General features: G+C 36.6%; 1 protein-coding gene and 1 non-coding gene across 5 annotated transcripts in view; one reads left to right on the top strand and one right to left on the bottom strand.

Moving 5' to 3' along the window:
• Window positions 1-23438, bottom strand: part of WNK3 (WNK lysine deficient protein kinase 3) — a 177668-nt gene that overhangs the window by 141976 nt on the left and 12254 nt on the right. For all 4 annotated transcript variants that reach the window (XM_044937226.1, XM_044937225.1, XM_044937227.1 and 1 more), the window contains exon 2: window positions 13324-13978. In XM_044937226.1, the coding sequence (XP_044793161.1) occupies window positions 13324-13860 (537 nt within the window). In that variant the 5' untranslated portion in view covers window positions 13861-13978. The remainder of the gene's footprint in view (window positions 1-13323; window positions 13979-23438) is intronic.
• LOC112582407 lies at window positions 1856-1921 on the top strand. The gene has a single exon (XR_003106944.2). It is a non-coding gene; the product is annotated as a small nucleolar RNA SNORD52 (small nucleolar RNA).

Here is a 23438-nt window from a genome sequence, read left to right as displayed (position 1 = left end):
ATTGATACACGTAGACACACACACACGTACTCTATTGTATTAATGATAACCACTTTTATAAGTTAATTGTAATATATCGCCAATGAGTAGGGTTCATACTAAGAAATGAATAAGGATCTAGAAGGCAAACTGCGATAGCTAATGGAAATGACACAGTCAGAAACCGGAAAAATTATAGTCTACAAAAATGATCCCTAAATCTACTGTCTCTAAGCAGTAAGGTCACAAAAAAAGTATCAAATATCAATTTTCAGTGTTATAAATATTAGTTTATATGGCTGATAAATATAATAGAGGTCAAATACAAATTTACCAAATAGATTTCAACTACTCCATACTTCTTTCAAAAGAAATACTGTCCTGTTATGAATGTTAACTAAACACATTATTATAATATATGGAATGCTAAAAATGTACACAAAATCTTTCCTGAGACAAGGCACAATATCAACACGATTAACCTGCATATGTATTTATTCAAGATAAGAAGCATTTAGTTTCCAAAAGGTAAGCTATGGCCTTATCAGCTATGTCTCTTAATGCAAACACCAACAATGAACTACAGAACCAGGTCAGAGGCTATATGAATCTGTTTCTGCAAACATGAAAGAAGGAAGAAGAAATAATTAACATTGTTACAAAAGCTGTATTATAACTTGTTCAAGTAAAGATGAATGCTATGAAGGCTTCAAAATGGTTCTTAAACATCAATGAATATTCTGAATAAATATGAAGTCACTAAGTATTTTATCACTAACATTTACTGAATACTCAAATAGGTACCTCATGCTTTATAAGCATTATCTCTAATTCTCAACATTTTATTTCTCAAGTTGAACAGTAGGTACACAATTTCCACCATATTATTCTTTATTCAGATATCAAAAACATCTATTATACTTTTCTTTTAAAAAAAAATGAAAAAGTAAAGCTCCAAAATGCTAAACTACTTAGCTTACCCATAGTACCTAGCTAGCACAGATAAACTGGAACTTAGGTCTGCTATATTATGAATTCTAAGCACTTCCTAGTTCAAAGCTCTGTCCCTCAGAAACAATATTCACAGTAATGACTACAGACACCTCATTCACAAACCACTTTCCATGAAGAGATATGTGTAGCACCTTAGAACTAAAACTAAATGAAACAAACACACACTAGGGTTAATTATAATTTGTAGATGGTAACATCCGAGTATTAATCAAGAAATCAGAATATAAAAAAAAGAAATCAGCATATAATAATCACAGTTTGGCCATAAGACCATATTAAAGCTTTTAGACAGCAATGGTATGTATCAATACCTAAACGAAAGTGCTCATCAATGGTGGTCAAAATAAGATATAGAAAGAGAGATGAAACACAGACATAGCCAGGTTCACTTGTCTTCCAGTACCACTGAACACAGAGGATTCTTCATCCAGTTAGGACCTGAACATCCAGTTCATTTGGTCAGTATACTGCCTTAGCAGGACACACAGGAACATTTAGTTCCTTTGTTCTGACTCTATACTAGCTTCTGATTGTAATTTACCTTCCCATGTATCTAACCTACAGACCATTAGAGCATATGGCCTAACAACTATATCAGGTTAAATGAATTCATTAATTTGTTCTAAACTAATAAATTTCTGTCCTAGATCTAGGCATTTGAGTTAGCACTAGTCAGTCTCCTCAACGTGTCTAACCACCTCTGGACACTGACAAAAGGTGAAGTCCAGATATTGAACCAGGGCAACCCAACCATGAAACTGTTCCTCAGAATCCCCAAGCCAGAGAATGTCCTTAAATGAAACCATTAACTAGTACCCTTTGAGCTTGAGCAGTTGGTTTAATGTTAAGAACTTTATTTTACAGGAATGATGATTTCTCAGTAGAGTCTCTGATGCAGGTCTTGATGTCAAAAATTAAGTTCTAACTAATTAGGGAGAGGGAATCTTAAAGTGCCCATTTAAGAAATAATTTCTTGTAAAATGGCTGAAAACATGAAAGAGTGAACTGTTCAAATAACTAATGAGGAGGAAATTCTTAAATCATCTATGTAAGTGTTATATGCAGGTACTTATATACCTAATACAATGGCATCCCACTCCAGTACTCTTGCCTGGAAAATCCCATGGATGGAGGAGCCTGGTAGGCTGCAGTCCATGGGGTCACTGAGGGTTGGACACGACTGAGCGACTTCACTTTCACTTTTCACTTTCATGCATTGGAGCAGGAAATGGCAACCCACTCCAGTGTTCTTGCCTGGAGAATCCCAGGGACGGGGAAGCCGTCCTGGTGAGCTGCCGTCTATGGGGTCGCACAGAGTTGGACACGACTGAAGTGACTTAGCAATAGCAATAGCAATATACCTAATACTAGGACTCTGATGCTGCGAAAGATTGAAGGCAGGAGGAGAAGAGGACGACAGAGGATGAGATGGTTGGATGGCATCACTGACTCAGTGGACATGAATTTGAGCAAGTTCCAGAAGCTGGTGATAGACAGGGAAGCCTGGTGTGCTGTAGTCCATGGGGTCACAGAGTCGGACAGGACTGAGCGACTGAACTGACAAGTGTTATATATATACAATTGATAGAATATAAATCCCTGCTCTATCCCTTTGGGCAAGTTACTTAATGTATCTCAACCTCACTTCTATCACCTGAAAAGTAATCATTCCTACCTCTTTTAACTATTGCAAGATTAAATAAAATATTCAAATTAAGTACCTGCATAAGTGCTCAATTAATGTATTAATTTTGATAAATGCAAAAGTGTACAATACCATTATTAGTAACTTAAGGTAAGTTCCTCAAACCACAAATTACCTGACTGTTGGGTTTTCAGAACCCAACTGTTATATTTAGGAAGAGTCCACATAAAACTAAAAGGTAATTCCAATTAATAAATGGAGGAGAGTGGAAAATAGAAAATCACCATTAGAATACCAGAGTTAATACTTATTACAGGCAAAATATACTAATGGATGCCAAAATAATAAGGGAAAGTTTGAGGAGAAACAGATATTTGCATAGGCACAAAGTATCTACTCCTAAGATCTTTATTTATTAATATGTACAAAGGGAAAATATTAATTTATAATAGAGAATACCTATTAGACATCACCCTAACCAAATGATGAAGGTTATCATAACCAGTAATCCATACATCATATATACCCTGCTATGATGCACTGAGAATGGAGCATCATTTCTATGGTATTCTTGCCAAAACTCATAAGCCTAAAGCTAATCATATAAAAACATAAGACAAACCCAAATTAAGGAATACTCTTCCCTGATGGCTCAGATGGTGAAGAATCTGCCTGCAATGCAGGAGACACAGGTTCAATCCCTGGGTTGGGAAGATACCCTGGAGAAGGGAATGGCTACCCACTCTAGTATTCTTGCCTGGAGAATTCCATGGACAGAGGAGCCTGGCAGGTTATAGTGGGGTTGCAAAGAGTTGGACCCAACTGAGTGACTAACACTTTCACTTTCTACAAACTAACTGAGCAATACTCATTAAAAGTTTAAGATCATGAAAAAAACAAAAAAAAGTTCAAAATCATGAAAAACATGCAAAGATGGAAGAATTGCCACAGATTAGAAGAGACTAAACATCTATTTCTGCTTTATTGACTATGCCAAAGCCTTTGACTGTGTGGATCACAATAAACTGTGGAAAATTCTGAAAGAGATGGGAATACCAGACCACCTGACCTGCCTCTTAAGAAACCTATATGCAGGTCAGGGAGCAACAGTTAGAACTGGACATGGAACAACAGACTGGTTCCAAGTAGGAAAAGGAGGACGTCAAGGCTGTATATTGTCACCCTGCTTATTTAACTTATATGCAGAGTACATCATGAGAAATGCTGGGTTGGAAGAAGCACAAGCTGGAATCAAGATTGCCAGGAGAAAGATCAATAACCTCAGACATGCAGATGACACCACCCTTATGGCAGAAAGTGAAGAGGAATTAAAAAGCCTCTTGGTGAAAGTGAAAGAGGAGAGTGGAAAAGTTGGCTTAAAGCTCAACATTCAGAAAACTAAGATCATGGCATCCAGTCCCATCACTTCATGGGAAATAGATGGAGAAACAGTGGAAACAGTGTCAGACTTTATTTTTCTGGGCTCCAAAATCACTGCAGATGGTGACTGCAGCCATGAAATTAAAAGATGCTTACTCCTTGGAAGGAAAGTTATGACCAACCTAGACAGCATATTAAAAAGCAGAGACATTACTTTGTCAACAAACGTCTGCCTAGTTAAGGCTATGGCTTTTCCAGTAATCATGTATGGATGTGAGAGTTGGAATATAAAGAAAGCTGAGCACCAAAGAATTGAAGCTTTTGAACGGTGGTGATGAAGAAAACTCTTGAGAGTCCCTTGGACTTCAAGGGGATCCAACCAATCCATCCTAAAGGAAATCAGTCCTCGGTGTTCATTGGAAGGACTGATGCGAAGAGCTGACTCATTTGAAAAGACCCTGATGCTGGGAAAGATTGAGGGCAGGAGAAGGGGACGACATAGGATGAGATGGTTAGATGCCATCACCGACTCAATAGACATGAGTTTGAGTAAACTCCGGGAGTTGGTGATGGACAGGGAGGCCTGGCGTGCTGCAGTCTATGGGGTTGCAAAGAGTTAGACATGACTGAGCAACTGAACTGAACTGAGAAAAGACTAAAGGGACATAACAATTACATGCCATGTGGAATCCTGATCTGGAAAAAAAGAACACCAGAAGGAAAACTGGAGAAATTCAAACAAGTTTTATATTTTAGTTAACAGTACTGAACTAATAATAATTTCCTAAAGTTTTGATAACTGTTCTCTGGTTGAAATATTAGCATAAGAAGAAACTGAGTGAAGGACATACAGGAATTTCTATACTATCTTTGTAACTATTCTGTTAATAGCAAATTATCTCAAAATAAAAAAGAAAACTAATTGGTAAAGGAAAAACTAATTGGTAAATAGGATCCCTGTTTCTTGCTATTTCCAACCCTATCACTTCTTTCAAACAAATCTATATTTAACAGCTCTTTCATCTTTTCACTAATTCCAATCTCCAAGCCTTCTTCTTACTGACTATAAATTCCCTCAACTATATAAGCTTTTATGAAAATGGAGCCTGAATCTGCTTTTTCTCCCCATTATGTCCCTAGCACTTAGCACAACTCTGATACATTGTAGGTACTGAGCATTTACTTGTTGAATGAATGAATGAACAATGAATGAATGACAGCTGTTTTCTCTGTATTCATTTCCTATTGCTGCTATAACAAATCACTACAAATTTAGTGGCTTAAAACAACACAAATTTATTATCTTCCAGTTGTGGAGATCAAAAGTCCAAATGAGTCTCAATTAAAATCAAGGGGTTGGCAAGGCTGTGTTCCTTCTGTATGCTCTAGGAAGAAACTGCTTGCCTCTTCCAACTTTTAGAGATTGCCCACATTCCCATCACTCCAACCTCAGCTTCCGATGTCAGATCTCCTTCTGACTAATGAGCATCCTTCTTCTCAAAAGCACCCTTGTGATTATACTGGGTCCACCCAGATATTCCAGGATAATCTACCTATCAGAAGATCTTAAATTTAATCGTACCTGCAAAATCCATTAGGTAACATTTATAGGGATTCCCAGGTAGCTCAAGAGTTGGACACAACTGAGTGACTTCAGTTTCACTTTTCACTTTCATGCATTGGAGAAGGAAATGACAACCCATTCCAGTGTTCTTGCCCTGAGAATCCCAGGAACAGGGGAGCCTGGTGGGCTGCCGTCTATGGGGTCACACAGAGTCGGACACGACTGAAGTGACTTAGCAGCAGCAGCAGCAGCCAGGTAGCTCAGTGGTAAACAATCTGCCTGCCAATGCAGGAGACAGATTCGATCCCTGGGTCAGGAAGATTCCCTGGAGAAGGAAATGGCAATCTACTCCAGTACAAGTAAACGTACAATGTGGAAAAAGTAAAATTCTTATTTCTATAGAGGAGGAAATGGAATACATCAGATTATTTTTATGGCATTTAGTGCTCTCATGTAGATTTAGATCTTCTCTCTACCTTCCACAACACTGAAAGGCCTCTCCTCTCCATCATTCTGTGTGTCTTTTTATATGGCTACTTCATTGCCATAACTGTCTACTCTCCAACTTAGTTTGCCAGCTTTACTTTAGTTCAGTATTTTTGGAAAATATTACAGTTGCATATTCTCTCCTCTCATTCAAAGTTCTTCAAAGTTAGAGAATGCCTTCTACTGCTTTTGAATAATCCCAAGACTCTCTAGAACAGTGCTCTTCTTAGACTAGAATCCATTAAATGCTGTTGTTAGGGAGATAAGAATCTATCATGTTTTTAATACTTCTGAAAAATGAGATTCCTTTGCTTCCCTTGGTAACACATGCCAAGGTCTATCAGCATCAGGAAATTTGCTTGGGAAATCCCATGGACAGAGGAGCCTGGCAAGTTACATTCCATGGGGTCACAAAAGAGTCAGAAACAACTTAGTAACTAAACCACCACCACCAATATATTTATAGGTTCTAGGGATTAGGACATGGACATCTTTGGGGTGTACAACTATATGTATCAATTTGTTATCTATTAAGCAGATAGTTACCTCAAAACTAACTAACTAATTGAACTGGGAAAATTAATTATATTTCTCAGACCAAGTCTGTCTCCTGCTACTCTCACGACTTCTGTCATTTCATGAAAACATCTGCCTTTGGTTTATAGCTTTTTTTTTCAAGTCTTTATTAAATTTGTTACAATACTGCTTCTGTTTCATGTCTTGGTTTTTTGGCCATGAAGCATGTGGGATCTTAGCTCCCTGACCAAGGATTGAACCTGTACCCCTGGCACTAGAAGGCCAAGTCTTAACTACTGTACTGCCAGGGAAATCAGAGCATTAACTATATTTAAGTAAGTTGTATTCTTCCTCCCTTTGATGTAATTATTCTTTGCCTATGACACTTTGAGGGCTGAGCCCAAAGAAAACAATGGGAAATTAAAATCAAATAACACTATTCAGGGTATGCTTATATGTAATGAAGCATCTTCTTGATAGCTCTAACAGAATCTAGAAACACTTCTAAAAGGGTCATAACAAAAGTATTTTAAGAGCAAAAGTATCCCAGTATGAATACTTTGGACAACAATATTTATTCAGAAACAAATTCTAGCATATATTTTAAAATTATCTTTTCCTCTATTGGAAATTCAGGTATTTTCACACTATTTTCTAATTTCACAATTAAATGTAGGGCTGCCTAAAAATATACTTCACCCCAAAGTGTTTTTGATAAATGAAAATAAAACAGAAACAAGTTTCTCCGAAATTTTGATAGATACTTCAAGCAAGGAAGTATAGATCTTTAAACTGTTACTTCTACTGCATTGCTTGGAATATATTCACTACTATAATCAAAGTGTATTAGAATGCTCACTCAACATGTCAACTTGCTATAGTCAACTATGTCTTTTTTCTAATCTTTCTTTTCAGCAGCATTTTTAAAAGTTCAGTTCAGAGACTATAGCTGACTTGTTAGAGGTCTAGTTGTTAGATCTACTTAAAGATGGCCTGTTTACTTACCTTGAAAAGCATGTAATCACAGAATTGATCCCACAGTGAAGCTTATTATAAGCAAATATATTTAGAAACAGTCAAATAAGAAAATTCATATATCTATGTGATTCCTCTGATTGGAAAATAGCCCCATTATATGAAAACTCAGTTCCATCAAGAAAACAAATGGCATACTAGTGAAAGTAAAGCAGAAGCTGGTTGTGTTCCCATGTGTAAAAGCAAAGTGCTACTGATTTTTCAAGCTGACAGTGGAGGAGAAAACTATTACAAACCCGTGTGACCGACTCCTCTTAAAAGTTACTAAACAGGCCTTTCAGTAACATCTGACCAGGTCTTTCAACATCATGAACTGCTGCTAAGTCACTTCAGTTGTGTCCGACTCTGTGTGATCCCATAGACGGCAGCCCACCAGGCTCCCCCGTCCTTGGGATTCTCCAGGCAAGAACACTGGAGTGGGTTGCCATTTCCTTCTCCAGTGCATGAAAGTGAAAAGTGAAAGTGAAGTTGCTCAGTTGTGTCCAACCCTCAGCGACCCCATGGACTGCAGCCCACCAGGCTCCTCCATCCATGTGATTTTCCAGGCAAGAATACTGGAGTGGGGTGCCATTGCCTTCTCTGCATCATGAACTAAAGTCTTCTAAATAAAACGTATGACTGACAGCCCTCACTCACAGTAAATTACCAATTTATCAAGTAATTACCAAGTAATCTACAAATTCTTTACAAAGAACAATAGATCAAAGTCTTTCCACTAATGCATTAAAAAATCAAATTATGGAAGAGAAAAAAATAAATCAAATTATGGAAACCATAAAATACGACAAACTGTTGAAATGCAGGTATTTATGGCCAAATCCTAAATCTGACACACATCATCAAAGGGTTTGTCTGTTTTTAACATCCTGAAAGTCAAACATCAGCAGTACAATCTATATATCCTGATTCTTGCACTGCCCTTAAGTCAATGTATTCTAAATAAATGGGTATGAGGTTTTTAAGAATTACTGGACAAGGCTCAAGTATCTACCATAGCGGGAAATACCATCAAGAGAAAAAGGTATAAAAGTCTTTTCTGAGCTATGAATTTCAAATCAAACATGAAAAAGTAAAATTTTAAAAAGGAAAATAATTCCATATTTCAGGGGAGAAGATTAAGAGGTGGTATGTATGCAATAAAAATATAGCTTACATATTTTAATGATGTTAATAAATAGAAAATACATATCAAGTTGATAAAACAAAAGTACAGACACTCAAATTTTATATATTATACATACACACCTATGCTAAGTCACGTCAGTCGTGTCCAACTCTGTGTGACCCCATAGACGGCACCCAACAGGCTCCTCTGTCCCTGGGATTCTCCAGGCAAGAATAGTAGAGTGGGCTGCCATTTCCTTCTCCAAGGAAAGAATATAGACTAATTTAAACTGTTCACTGGGATATTTTTCAACAAAATTGCTTAATTACATAATAAAGAGTAAGATTTTACTGAAAAAAAAATGAGAAATTGTACATTACAAATTACATAGTACTTACAGGAAAGTAATTAAAAGATGATGTCCTTATTATCTTCCTGGGATTCTAAATAACTTTATTGTTGCTGTTTTCAGTCATTAAGTCATGTCTGGCACTTTTTCAACCCCATGAACCATAGCCCACCAGGCTCCTCTGTCCATAGGATTTCCCAGGAAAGAATACTGGAGTGGGTTGCCATTTCCTTCTCCTGGGATCTTCCTGACCCAGGGATTGAATCCATGTCTCCTGCATTGGCAGGTGGATTCTTTACCACTGACCCACCAGGGATGCTCTCTAAATAAGTTAGTTTTTCCTAATTCCAAATATGCAAAAAATAACATGATGTCTAAAAATAATATCAACTAGGTCCACTAATTTCAACATTCCTTTCAGAATGTGCTCAGTCGCTCAGTCATGTTCAATTCTTTGCAACCCTGTGGACTGTAGCCCGCCAGGCTCCTTTGTCCACAGAATTTTCCAGGCAAGAATACTGGAGTGAGTTGCCATTTCCTTCTCCAGGGGATCTTCCCCACCCAGGAATGGAACCCAAGTCTCCTGCATTGGCAAGTGGATTTTTTACCATTAGTGCCATCTGGGAAGCCCAATTCAGAAAAGAAAACTTCAATTGTTGTTCTTTGTGTAAATTAAAATGTACTTTACACTTTAGGACTTCCCTGGTAGTACAGTGGATAAGAACTCGCCTGCCAATGCAGAGAGCACAGATTCGATCCCTGGTCCAGGAAGATTCCACATGCTGTGGAGCAACTAAGTCCCTACACCACAAATACTGAGCCCAAGCTCTGGTACCTACAAGCTGCAACTACTGAGCCTGTGTGCCACAACTACTGAAGCCTGCATGCCTAAAACATGGCAAAAGATGTTGCCTAAAACATGGCAAAAGATGTTGCCTAAAACACGGCAAAAGATGTTGCCTAAAACATGGCAGCAAGAGAAGCCACCACAATGAGAAGCCCACACACCATAACGAACAGTAGCCCCTGCTCGCTGCAACTAGAGAAAGCCTGAACAAAGCAATGAAGGCCCAGTGCAGCTCCCCCAAAAATGTACTTTATCTTTGTAAATTAAAATTTACATTTGCTCCCCATGACAGATCCCCAAATCTGGCTATATATCCAATTACCCAGAGAACTTTTAAAACTAAGTTCCTGGGGGAAATTCCCTGGTGGTCCAGTGGTTAGGACTCCACGCTTCCACAGCAGGGGCCACAGGTTTGATCCCTGGTTAGGGAACTAAGATCCCTCAAGCTGCACAGCATGAACAAAAAGTAATAATAATAAAACTGCATTTAAAACATAAATAAATAATAAAAGTAAGTTCCTGAGCCTTATCTCCTGAAGATTCTGATTTAGAAAGTCCGCAGTGGATGCCATGAATCAGTATGCTGCTGCTGCTGCTGCTGCTGTTAAGTTGCTTCAGTCGTGTCCAACTCTGTGCGACCCCACAGACGGCAGCCCACCAGGCTCCCCCGTCCCTGGGATTCTCCAGGCAAGAACACTGGAGTGGGTTGCCATTTCCTTCTCCAATGCATGAAAGTGAAAAAATAAAGTGAAGTCGCTCAGTCGTGTCTGACTCCTAGCGACCCCATGGACTGCAGCCCACCAGGCCCTTCCATCCATGGGATTTTCCAGGCAAGAGTACTGGAGTGGGGTGCCATTGCCTTCTCCCATGAATCAGTATATATGATATAATATTATATAAAGCTAATGTTGGTGTATTAAGGGAATTCCTCCTGTGATTCAGCTGGCTCTTGGAATTGATCCCTTATTTCAGGGCTTTTCAAGCTCTACTGTGCATAAAAATCACCTGCAGATGTTACTAAGAGGTAGATTCTGATTCAATAGGTCTGGGGTGAGTCCTGGGGACCTGCAGCTCTAAGTTACCAGGTGATGTCCATGCTGCTGGTCCAGAGAGTACACCTGGAGTAGTAAGACCTTATAGGATCTTTCAGTCTTTCCACATGTGAATAATAAAAGGTATTCCCATATGCAGTTCTTATTACTGAAATATTTTCAAGTTTTACAGAAACATTCTTTAGCATAGCTAGAGTATACAACTTGCAAAATATTTCACATATCTTTACTATGTGACCTACTACCAAGTGAATGGAAATCATCTCCCCCATTTACAAACAGAATAACACTAAAAGATGAGTGTTACTCCAATCAAAAGATACAAACTTCCATTTATAAGATAAATAAGTACTAGAAACATAATGTACAACATGATAAAGATAATTAACACTACTGTATGTTATCTATAGAAATGGTTAAGGGAGTAAATCCTAGGAGTTCTCATCACAAGGAAAAAAATTTTTCTATTTAATTTTGTATCTGAGATGATGTTCACTAAACTTACTGCCATACTCATTTCATGATGTATCTTAGTCAAATCATTATGCTGTACACTTTAAACTTACACAATGTTGTATGTCAATTATATCCCAATAAAATTGGAAGAAAAAAGCAAACAACAATAACAACAACAAAGGACCAGACAATAAGTATTTTACATTTTGTAGGTCTCTACCCCCCAAAAAGATGAGTGTTACTGAAATCACAATGCAGAGATTAAATTAAAATTTACATAACTTTATACACACACACACACATATATGCAAAAATATTTATCACGACCATGTTTATAATAGTAAAATACTGGAGAAAATCTAGAAGTCCAACAATAGAGGACTGATTAAATATCTTATAAAGGCATATATCAAAGATAATGATATAAATGCACAACTACCAGTAATGAAAAGATGTTCATGATTAAGTTTAAAAACAAAGTTTTGTCCAAACCTTATAGTATGGTTCCATGGGGGTGCATACAATCATATATACATTTATTCAAAAGAAAGAGTCCATAAAGATATATACTAAAATGGTTAAAGCATTCTCAAAGAATTATAATTTCAGGTGATCTTAATGTTTGTTTACTTGAAGGATCTAATATTCCTACTATGACACAGACTTTATAATAAAATTCTTAAAGGGTAAAAAGGGGTGAGAAGAAAATCAAGTAAACCCCACATAGCACATGCACACATCTTTCAAGAACTACTCTAATGGCTTGACTCCAAACAGTCATCAAGGGACTTCCTATATTCAAAGCACTTCAAAAGCTTGTTAAAACTGTAGCCTTGCATCCCACCCCAGACTTACAGAATCTGAATCTCTGATGATAGGCTCCTAAATCTGCATACAAAGCAAACAGTGACTCTTAAACACAGTAAATTTTGTAAACAAAAAGATTCCTAGAAATGAAAGGATCAAGATTAAATTTCAACCTATTTAAACGGCAAACTACAGCAAATTCAGAATGGGTGAAATCATGTAACATACCTATACACCACACGCAGCAACCACTGGAATATGAACAACAAAAACCTGTATTTAGCAACCAGCTTTATTTAATCTTAATTTTAAGCGTCTCTTGTGAACATTGATCATTTCCCATGAGCTGACTGAGGTCACAAAGGTTTTCCTTATGTTTGATCTACATCTGTCTGAAACTATTCCTATTATAACCTTTTCTAAGATGTTCTGTCTCCATTTACTCCTACATTAGTTAAAAGTACCATATAGACATTTACCATGGAACCAAATATCTAGATAATTCAACTATTCTTCTGATGCTTTCACTTCTCCTTTCTAAACAACATTCCAGTTGACTAATCCCAGTAGATTCTGGCGATTAATTTCATCCAAAGATCCTCTCTGAGGCAAACTCAAAGGCATGGAGAGGAATTTATACAACTAGAAGCCTTCAAAGAAGCAAGGAAAGCATTTCCTGTTCTGAAAAACAGCACATGAACCCCCAAAAGTCTATTGACAGAGAAATGGAAAATATCATACTGAATATATCCCTAACATATCAACTCATAAGGCATACATTTACTAAAAGCTTTCAAAATGAGACATTAAGAGTTTTGAGAATTTCCTAAGGTTAATAAATCAGAATTATTTCCCCAAAGAAAGCCAGAACAGACTTTCCCACCTTTAAAACAGAGAGGAAAACAATAGGGAAAAAAAAGTTTGGCATGAGCTCCTAAAAGGATTTAAGAAAGGAGCATAACTTCAGGGATGTGGGGACAAGTCCTTCATTTTATTTTAATCCATGATACATTTTAATCCTGGATCACTCAGAAGTCCAGGCCAGCTGAAACTGGAATTTATTAAAACCAAGAAGATTATATACCCACCTGCAGCTCACACCAAGCAACCTCAACCCATGTTTCAGTGTCGAGTCCTTTATATACTGTTTTAAATGCTCCTCTTCCCAGTTCTATGTCAAATTTCAGGAACCTGCCACTAGGAGAAGTAGCTACAGCCTTCATTTCTGCTTCTTCTTCCATCTCCTTTTCATTTTTCTCCTTGAAATAATCTTTTGAGGATTCTGATGTTCCCTTTGAACATTGCTCATATTTAACTTCTTGTCCTCCTCTTAGCACATTTGTAGGAAGCTTTTCTACTCTTGGAATATTTGTTGCAGTCTTTATTCTCTCATCTTTGGAGGAAGATTCAGCAACTTTGTCATCTTCTGTCATCTCAACACTCTTTCGAAAGAATCTTTTCTTTTCTATAGTTTCTCCAGAAGCAGAGAAGGTATTGCTTTTCTCCTTTAGTCTAGCTTCCACTGTCAAAGTTGCTGCAACCTGAGGAACTCTGTTTTCTAATGAAACTCCATCAGGTTTCTCAGAATCTTCTGTGCTAGCTGGCTCCCCTGAATCAGTAGCCATTGTAATTAAGGTTGGCACTAAACTTTTTCCTGTCCCACTCTTCAGTTCAGTTGCATCTCAGGTATCAGAATTATCAGGATGGACTTCCTTTTATATGGTCATATGTTTCCATAGCAACCTGAAGGGGGGGGAAAAAGGATATATTAAAATCACCCCACAAAGGAAATCATTAAGGAGAAAAGTCACCTGACTGTTTAATCCCTTTTTTCTTAATAAGAAGTTTGTTCTTTTTCTGTCCAATCTTAGCAACCAGCAGGCTCCAGGGACTATGTCTTATCTTGTTTACCATTGCAGTCTTCAGTGCCTAGCAGACTACTTGGCATACAGCTCAACAAGTCTTCATACTGTATGAACATTGTTTATAAACCAAGTTCTCAGCCCCTTCTATGAATCTATCATATTTAAAGCAAGTATCCAAACCTTGAATTTGCTTAGCTACAAGGTAATACACAAAATAGGCTTCTCTGGTGGCTCAGATGGCAAAGAAATCTGCCTGCAATGCAGGAGACCATGGTTCAATCCCTGGGTTGGGAAGACCTCCTAGAGAAGGGAAATGGCAACACTCCAGCATTCTTGCCTGGAGAATTCCATGGACAGAGCAGCCTGGCAGGCTACAGTCATGCAGTCACAAAGAGTCGGACACGGCTAAACATGCACACACATAATACACACAATAAGCAAAAACAGCACATAATTTCTCAGTAGGTGGTTTTTTCTAAAATTCTGGAACTAATCCATAGATTTTTTTATTGTGGCAAAATTTAATCATTGTTAAGTGTACAATTCAGTGGCATTAAATACTCTGACAATGCTGTGTAGTCATCACTACTATCCATTTCCAAAACTCTTGCATCCTTCCAAACTGAAATCTATTAAAACAATAATTCCTCATCACCCCAGACCCTGGTAGTCTCTATTCTATTTTAGGTCCTTGTGAATTTGTTTATTCTAGGTACTTCATGTAAGGACTCATACAATATTTGTCCTTTTGTGTATGGCATATTTCATTTGGCATAATATTCTCAAGTTTCATTGAGAGAGAGAGATATATATATATAAATATATAAAATATAGCATGTATCAGAATTTCATTCTTTTTTAAGGTTGAATAATAATAGTCCATTATGTGTATATAACACATTTTGTTTATCCATTCTTCTAGTCAGTGGATTGTTTCCACCTTTTAACTATTGTGAATAATGCTACCATGAACATCCAATAGTAGTTTTGAATAATGCAAATATTATACTTGTTTATTGAGCTTGCCTTCATATTTCAGTAGGAAGATTTTAACTACTATCAAATACTAACACATACTATTTAAAAATGGCAAGAAAGACTTAAAATATGTATCCTCTTGAACCAGCAATTCCATTCATAGGAACTTGTCATAGAAAATAGTCAAGAATCTGTGCAAAGATTTAACTGTAAAGACATTCATTACAGCACTTATAATTTGGCAAAACTATAACTAAATATAAGCATAATAGGGGTTTAATTAAGTATTTCAAAATGAGATAGGATACAGCATTTTAAAAACACTGTAGTAGCGAGATGAAAAGACATTCCCCATATGTCATATGGTTAAATGAAAAAAGAAATATATACAACAAACTTTCGTTACACATACACATGATGTTAATTCTGAATGGTGGAATTATGGACTTTTTTTCTTTCTGCTTTTCTGTATTTTCTAACATTTTCCACAAAGAACATGTGGAAATATGTGAAACATATAAGGGAAAACTGTTTAAAAGGTTTTTCAAATGAATGGTCAAACCAATAAGAAAATTCTTTCCTTCTCTCCACAAACATACATCACAAAGTTAAGCATGTATATCTGTTATGATATTATATAATCTAGAAGGCAGAATTTGTCATGTTAAACCAAAAATATACAATAACAAATCTGAAAAACTGAAGAAAAACAACTCTAAACTAAAACAAACAAAATTGGGTGAAATATCCTAAACTGTTCTATACAGTCAACATAATTCCTATCAAAATTCCAGTTGGTTTCTTTAACAAGCTGATCCTAAAATTCATATAAAACTTCAAGGGTCCCAGAATAGCTAAGTTCAAGCAAACCTGAAAAAGAACAGAGCTAGTGGACTCAACCTTTCCAATTTTAAAACCTACTATAAAGCTACAGTATTAAGACAGTGTGGTACCAGCATAAGGATAGATGGATAGATAGGTGGAATAAAAATAGAGTCCAGAAATAAACACAAATATTTGTGGTCGACTGATTTCCAACAAGGGTGCCAAGACAATTCAATGGGGAAAAAACTCTGTTCAACAAATGGTGCTAGGACAACTGGATGTCTACATACACAAGAATGAAGTTGGACTCTTGGGAGTCCAGGTTAAGTACGCTTCCTGGAAAAGATGCCTGAACTGAGTCTCAAAGAAAGAAAATTAACTCATCCAAGCAGAGAGAAGATGACAAGCAAATTCATGAAATAGCAGAACAAGTATATAAACAATTCACTAGCAATACTAGACCTGGTGGCTCAGACAGTAAAGAATCCATCTGCAATGCGGGAGACCTGGGTTCAATCCCTGGGTTGGGAAGATCCCCTGGAAGAGGGCATGGCAATCCACTCCAGTATTCTTGCCTGGAGAATCCCCATGGACAAAGGAGCCTGGCAGGCTACACTCCATGGGGTCACAAAGAGTTGGACATGACTGAACGACAAAGCACAGCAATACTAGAAGCAGGAAGATGAGGACAAAGAGACAGATAGTCACCAAGGATTTCTACGATATACAATGAAAAACAAGATCAGTTAGAGAGCTACTGTAATAATCCAAGGAAGAGTTGCTGAGGTTTGAGTGAAAATAGTGTCAAGAGGCAAGATATATTGACGAAGTACTAAATACAAGATTTACTATCTGAATGAATATGATTGTGAAGGAACAGGAAGAGTCTATGCTAACTCCTAGAAATTTGCCTATCAGATGACACAACTAGGACAGAGCTAAGAAACTAATAGCTCATGATGTGCTACATGAGGTTACACTGTGAAATCAATAGATTTTGAAAGTCAGTAAGACTAGTATTACCTGCAAGTGGGAAAAGGTAACTAACAATGCCTCATTTAGGTAGAGATATTTTTAACTTATTTTTAGACTTGGAAAAAGACGTGCAAGAATATACAAAGAATCTAGTATACCCTTCACTCACATCCCCAAATGTTAACATTTCAGATTGGACATTCTTAAGACTAACTCTATCCACTTCACCTAACTAAAGGTAACTTATTCAGAAACCTCAAAAGCAAAGATCCATAAGTAAGACAAAAGGACTGCTGCTGCTGCTGCTGCTAAGCAGACAAAAACAGGTTAAAAAAAAAATTAAAGAATTTAAGTTGGAAAAGCCTTCAAGATTTTTTAATGGCAGAACCTCTTTTTTTAAAAAAATATGAAATCTCACTCAGAACCCTAATATAAAAATAGAGGGGCAAGTAGTGCTGCCCTGGTATAATAACTATAGTTATAATGTCTGGTCACCTGGTTTCCCAAACCATGGAATAAGAAGCAGCAAAGAAGAGAGATGAGGAAATGAGTGTTCCTTTAGTCTTAAAAACCAACCCCTAAGACAAAAAATATTACTAAAAACAAAGAACACTTTATAAGCATGGAAAGATTAATTCATCGGGACAATGTAACAATTATAAACATATACACATCTAACAACAGAAGCCCAAAATATATTAAATAAAAACTGACAAAACCAAAGAGAGAAATAATTCAGTAGTAATAGTAGGAGATTTTAATACCCTATTCTCACTACTGGGGAGATAAACTAGACATAAAATAAGCAAGAATCTGGAAAACTTGACCAATACTATCAATCAACTTGAACTAACTGCCATCTATAGAACACTCCACCCAGCAAAAACAAAATACACATTCTTTTCAAGTACACATGGAAAAATCTCCAGATCATGTACTATGCAATAAATCTCAAAAAATTTAAAAGAACTGAAACCAAAGTATACTCTCCTACCACAAAATAATTAAATTAGAAATGAACAGAATAAGTGTATATAGATCAGTAGAATAGAATTGAGAGTCTGATCAACTGCTTTTCAATGGAGAGGTCAAGACAATTCAATGGGAAAAGAAGAGTCTTTCAAAAAATGTATTGGGACAACTGGATATCCACATACAAAAGAATGAAGTTGGACTCTTATCTCACACCATACAAGAAATGAACTCAAAGTGGAACATGGACTTAAATTTAAGAGCTAAAACTACAAAACTCTCAGAAGAAAACATTAAATTCTAGGGACTCTGAGTTATGCAATAAAATTATGAAATCATACTGTACCGAGGTACAAGTGATAAAAGAAATACAAGTGATAAAAGAAAACTGAGAAGGTGGACCACTCATTAGAGAAATACAAATAAAAATCACAATCAAATACTATTCCATACCATGAAGATTACAATAAAAAAGACAAGACAGTTACAAGTGTTGCTAAGGATATAGAGAAAATAGACCCCTAATACACTGCTGGTGGGAATGTAAAATGGAACCGAGTCTGGCAGTTCTTCAACAAGTTAAACATGGAGTTACTATATGAATACTGTCTACCCAAGAGAAAGGAAAACTTATGTCCACATAAAAACTTATACATAAGTGTTCACAGCAGCACTACTCACAATAGCTGAAAGGTGGAAACAATTTAAATGTCTAACAACAGCTGGATAAACAAAAATGTGTTATATTCATGCAATGCAATATTATTTGGCAATAAAAAGAAAGGAGGTATTGATACATGCAACAGTAAGGATGAACCTTGATAATATTATGCTAGGTGAATGAAGCCAGAGGGAAGACCACATACTGCATGGTTACATTTATTTATATGTATTGTCTAGAAAATGCAAATCTAGAGAGACAGGAAATAGATTACTTGCTGCCTTAGGCTGGGGCATAGGAACTGGACTGACTGCAAACTAGCACAAGAAAACTTTCGGGGGTGATGAAGATGTTCTAAAATTAGATTGCAATCAAGGTTATACAACTGGATAAATTTGCTAAAAGCCACTGACACTTATACTGGTGAATTTTATGATATATAAATTATATCTCAATAAAATATGTCCTTTAAGAATCTTCAATATTGTGACTAAAATCAAAGCCATCATAATATCAAATATACCTTTTTAAAACTATACTCTCTACCTCCCCCACCACCCCCCACCACCCCATTCTAACCACTCTCATCTTCTGCCTGGCCTCTTGGGTTAAGAATCATTGGTCTGAAGGGAAAAGACCTGATAACAATAAAATGTAATAGCTGGTGGCCTAAGGGTAAACAATGAATAAGAAAAACAAACTTTTAAAAAACAGGTAAAGAACTTCACTAAGCAGTGTGTATCAGTGGCCTTTTTATCATGTATCCAATAGCTGCTGCTGCTAAGTCACTTCAGTCGTGTCCGACTCTGTGCGACCCCATAGACAGCAGCCCACCAGGCTCCACCGTCCCTGGGATTCTCCAGGCAAGAACACTGGAGTGGGTTGCCATTTCCTTCTCCAATGCATGAGAGAGAAAAGTGAAAGTGAAGTCGCTCAGTCGTGTCCGACTCTTCGCGACCCCATAGACTGCAGTCCACCAGGATCCTCTGTCCATGGGATTTTCCGGGCAAGAGTACTGGAGTGGGGTGCCATCGCCTTCTCCACCCAATAGCTACGTAACCATAAAAAAGAGTTTCAGAACTCAGGCTTCGGAGTGGGAGAAATCTGGAATCAATCATGGTTCTGCCTCTCACTCCTCAGAGACTTGGGGCAAATTACTTAACCTTGTTCATTTTTTATTTCATTTGTAAAATCTCACAGGACTATCATGAAAATAAAATGGAAATATACATGTAAAGTACTTAACACGGTGCCCAGCACAATATAAAAAATAAATAAATAAATAAATAAATGGAAGCTTTTATTTCCTACCTCTTAACTAACCCCTAGGGGCACAGCACTATACTAAAGCACAACTCAACAATACTCAAGAAAACATAAAATGATTTTTCAGAAGACTATTTAGTAAGGCTGAAAAGTATATAATACGTTCTTTTAAACCTTTCCAGTAAGAAACCATGGTGGCATTGCTAAAGGGATACGATCAGGATAATATCTCTTCCACACTCAGCAGTGCAGAAACATAGCTCAGTGACAAGGGATTGAAAATCAGGCCTCAAACCTGAAATTTATTTACCGAGTACAACAGCTATGTATCATAACCTACATGTGACCATTTTTTCCTTCATATAATGATAACATATTGATTTAAGCCCTAGGAATATGCATAAAGACAATCACAAAAGCACTTCTATAGAGAAAGCCTCTATAGGGAAAATCTCACAAATCTGTGTCCTGTATCTAATCCTTCAATATATTTGATATACAAGCTTGGAGCATTTCAGTTAAAAGCTCAAGATAATTTCCCCCCGTAAGCATATCATGGTTGTATCCATGGGAAATCCAGCATACAATCAGTATTTAGTCAAACAGTGACTCAGTAATTTCTTCAAATTTTGGAACCAGCAACTGTAACACTGAATCTGTAAATAGCCAGAAATGTGGCTTCCCTGGTGGTCCAGTGGTTACATGTCCTCTTTGTAATACAGGGGACTTGGGTTTGATCCCTGGTTGGGGAACTAAGATTCCACATGTTGCAGAGCAATTAAGTCTGCACACCACAACTACTAATCCAATGTGCCACAACTGGAGAGTCTGTGCACAGCAACGAAAAGATCCTGCATGAGGCTACAAAGATCCTGCATGCCGCAACTAAGTCCCAACACAGCCAAATCAATTAACAAATATATTTTTTTAAATAAGGAATGAGAATTATATAATAAAATTTTCCAAGAACAATTGTCTCTCTCATACACGTGTGTTCATACCAATAAACACTCTAAGTGCCAAGCACCGGGTTAGGTTCTGTGGCTAAAAGAACAAAAGTCAGTCTTTGTCCTCAAGGAGCCTATAGTTTTACAATCTTAAAATATACCGCTGTTGACTTCTAGTTCAAGACAATGAACTGAACACCTATATCTCTTGTACTTTCCAAGACTCTGAAAAAGTGATGGTAAGAGTACAGAAGTAAAATTACAAGTTAAGGACAGGAATGGAAAATGGCATAGCAAATACAAGATTTCAACAATTTATGACAGAAAGCAGACAAGAAAGAACTGGCTGATAATACAAATCAAAGGAATGCTACAACCTAAAATATGAAATAGAAAGGGTTCCAACCCAGGAGGAAGCAGACTTACAGGGCAAAACCCCAGAGGGGTTCCACACTCAAAGAAGACTGATCCTAAAGAGGGCTAAAATGAGAACAGGCTAAATACATGGATTAACTGAAGCTCTGAATTATGACAGTTGATGAACTCTCCCCCCAAAATAAATTCCTGCATACACAATACCAAATTCAACAAACTAGCAAGAATGAACAACAGCAAGGAAGAATAAGGGCACCCGAGTACAAAGCCCTCTGCCCTCTGGCATTTGGGCCCTCCAAGTGTAAAAGCCAGCTGCCCACACACTCCCCCCGAAACCAGTTGACATCCCTGCCTAGAAACACAGAACTCCCAGTCAGCCCTTCTACTAGTTCGTTATTTACGACAAACAGAATCAAGGGGCAGCCATTTGAAGAAAACCTATATAACACAGAAGAGAAAGAACAAGAGAAAATGTCCTTGGAAGAGCTGAAATAATTCAAGAAATCATTTTAAATTTAAATTTTAAGATATAACCATAAGATTCAAAAATCAAAGAAAGAGGTATATAATGAACAGGTTTACTCCCAAATCTGTTTCCTATCCATTCAATTCCCCCCAACTCTCTCCACAAATAACCACTCATTAGATTTTCTGTAGCTCTCCAGAGTTTCTTAGGGCAAATAAGCAAATATATGTTCTCTCTCCTTTTCTACATGAAAAGTAGCATAGTACATATCAAGCATTTTTTATAGACAGAATAACTTAAAATACTTTTTTCCTGGTCAGTACACAGAGGTTCCTTCATTCTTATTTTTATATCTATATAGCAATAGTATTTGATTATTTGCTATGACAGACAAAATTGAATATTTCATTTCACATATATGTATGTCTGTGTATATACATGTGTGTATTGTGTGTGAATGTAAATTCCCTGAAGTGGGATTGCTGGCTCAAAGGAAATTTGCACATTTACCTTTTATTGAAATACACTAATATATCAGTAAGAGTACACAAAATTCATGTGTATCTTTATATAATGCTGCCAAACTGTGTGCCACAAGCATTGTACTGATTTAAACTCCCACCAGCAATGTGTGAAAGTGTCTTTTACTCCAGAGCCTTGACAACAACAAAAAAAGGTGCAGTCAAACATTTTGATTTTTAACACTCTGAAAGGTTTTAAACAGGAATCACAGTGTGGTTTCAATTAGCATTTATCTCATGAGTGAGGTTAAGCAGATTCTTTCACATAAACAATAGAGTCAGGAATAAACCAAGAATTGCTATTATCACTGCTAACACTTAAGGAAATAAAACATGTCATACAAATACTGGAAAGTAAGAGACAAAACTCAAAACTTGCAGATTATATGAATATCTGTCTAGAAAATTTACGCAAATTCAACTAAAAAAAACATGATAGGAACTAACAACAAAGGTCAATAGAAACATTAAATGCAAAATCAAAAAAATAAATCAATACCTTTGATACACATCAGCAATAATCAATTAGAAAATATAATTTAAAAAACAACTATCCTAAGGTAAGGGCTCCAGGGGAAGATGGCACCAGGAGAGGGCAGGAAGGGTGTCCTGAAAGAAAGCAGGTCACTGCAATTACTATATATATATTTTTATATATATATATATATATATATGTATGTATGTATATACACACATACTCATAAGAGCAACAGAGCTATAAAATATTAATCTAGGAATAAACTCAAAAAGAAATATGTAACACCTATATAAAGAAGACTAAAATTTTTACTGAAGTACATAAGATACACCTTTCTTTGTTTGAAAGACCCAATATTAGCATCTTCAGAAACCCTCCTCTGAGATTATTCCAAATTCAATGTAAGTCCAACAGAAATCCCAAAGAGATGTTTTTGTCCCAAACTGACAAATTGATTTGAAAAGAGTACAAGGAAAGCCAAGAAAATTTTGAAGAACAATGCGAGTTTGCCTTACCAAATAATACTTTTAGCTATAGTAAGTTAAACAATGTGCTTTCATCACAGAAATACACAACTGGACTAATGGAGAACAATCAGTAGAGAAACAGACACATGTATGTATAGCAAGGTACTCCGTGGTAAAGATGGATTTCAAATTTATGAGGAATAGATAGCATAATAAATGATGTCAGACTAACTGGCTATCCATTCAGGGGGAAGAAGTTAAAGCCCACTTAAAACCAGTCACAAAGATAAATTTCAGATAGATTAAAGAGCTAAACATAAAAAAAAACTATGTAACTATTAAAAAATATGGCAGAATATATTTCTAACCTGAAGAAAGACTTTCTTAAAAAGATAAAAATAGGAAGA

This window comes from Bubalus bubalis, chromosome X, assembly GCF_019923935.1.
Source record: "Bubalus bubalis isolate 160015118507 breed Murrah chromosome X, NDDB_SH_1, whole genome shotgun sequence".
NCBI lineage: Eukaryota > Metazoa > Chordata > Mammalia > Artiodactyla > Bovidae > Bubalus > Bubalus bubalis.
Note: the sequence above shows the minus strand (reverse complement) of the source record. Positions and strands in the feature narration are given on the sequence as shown.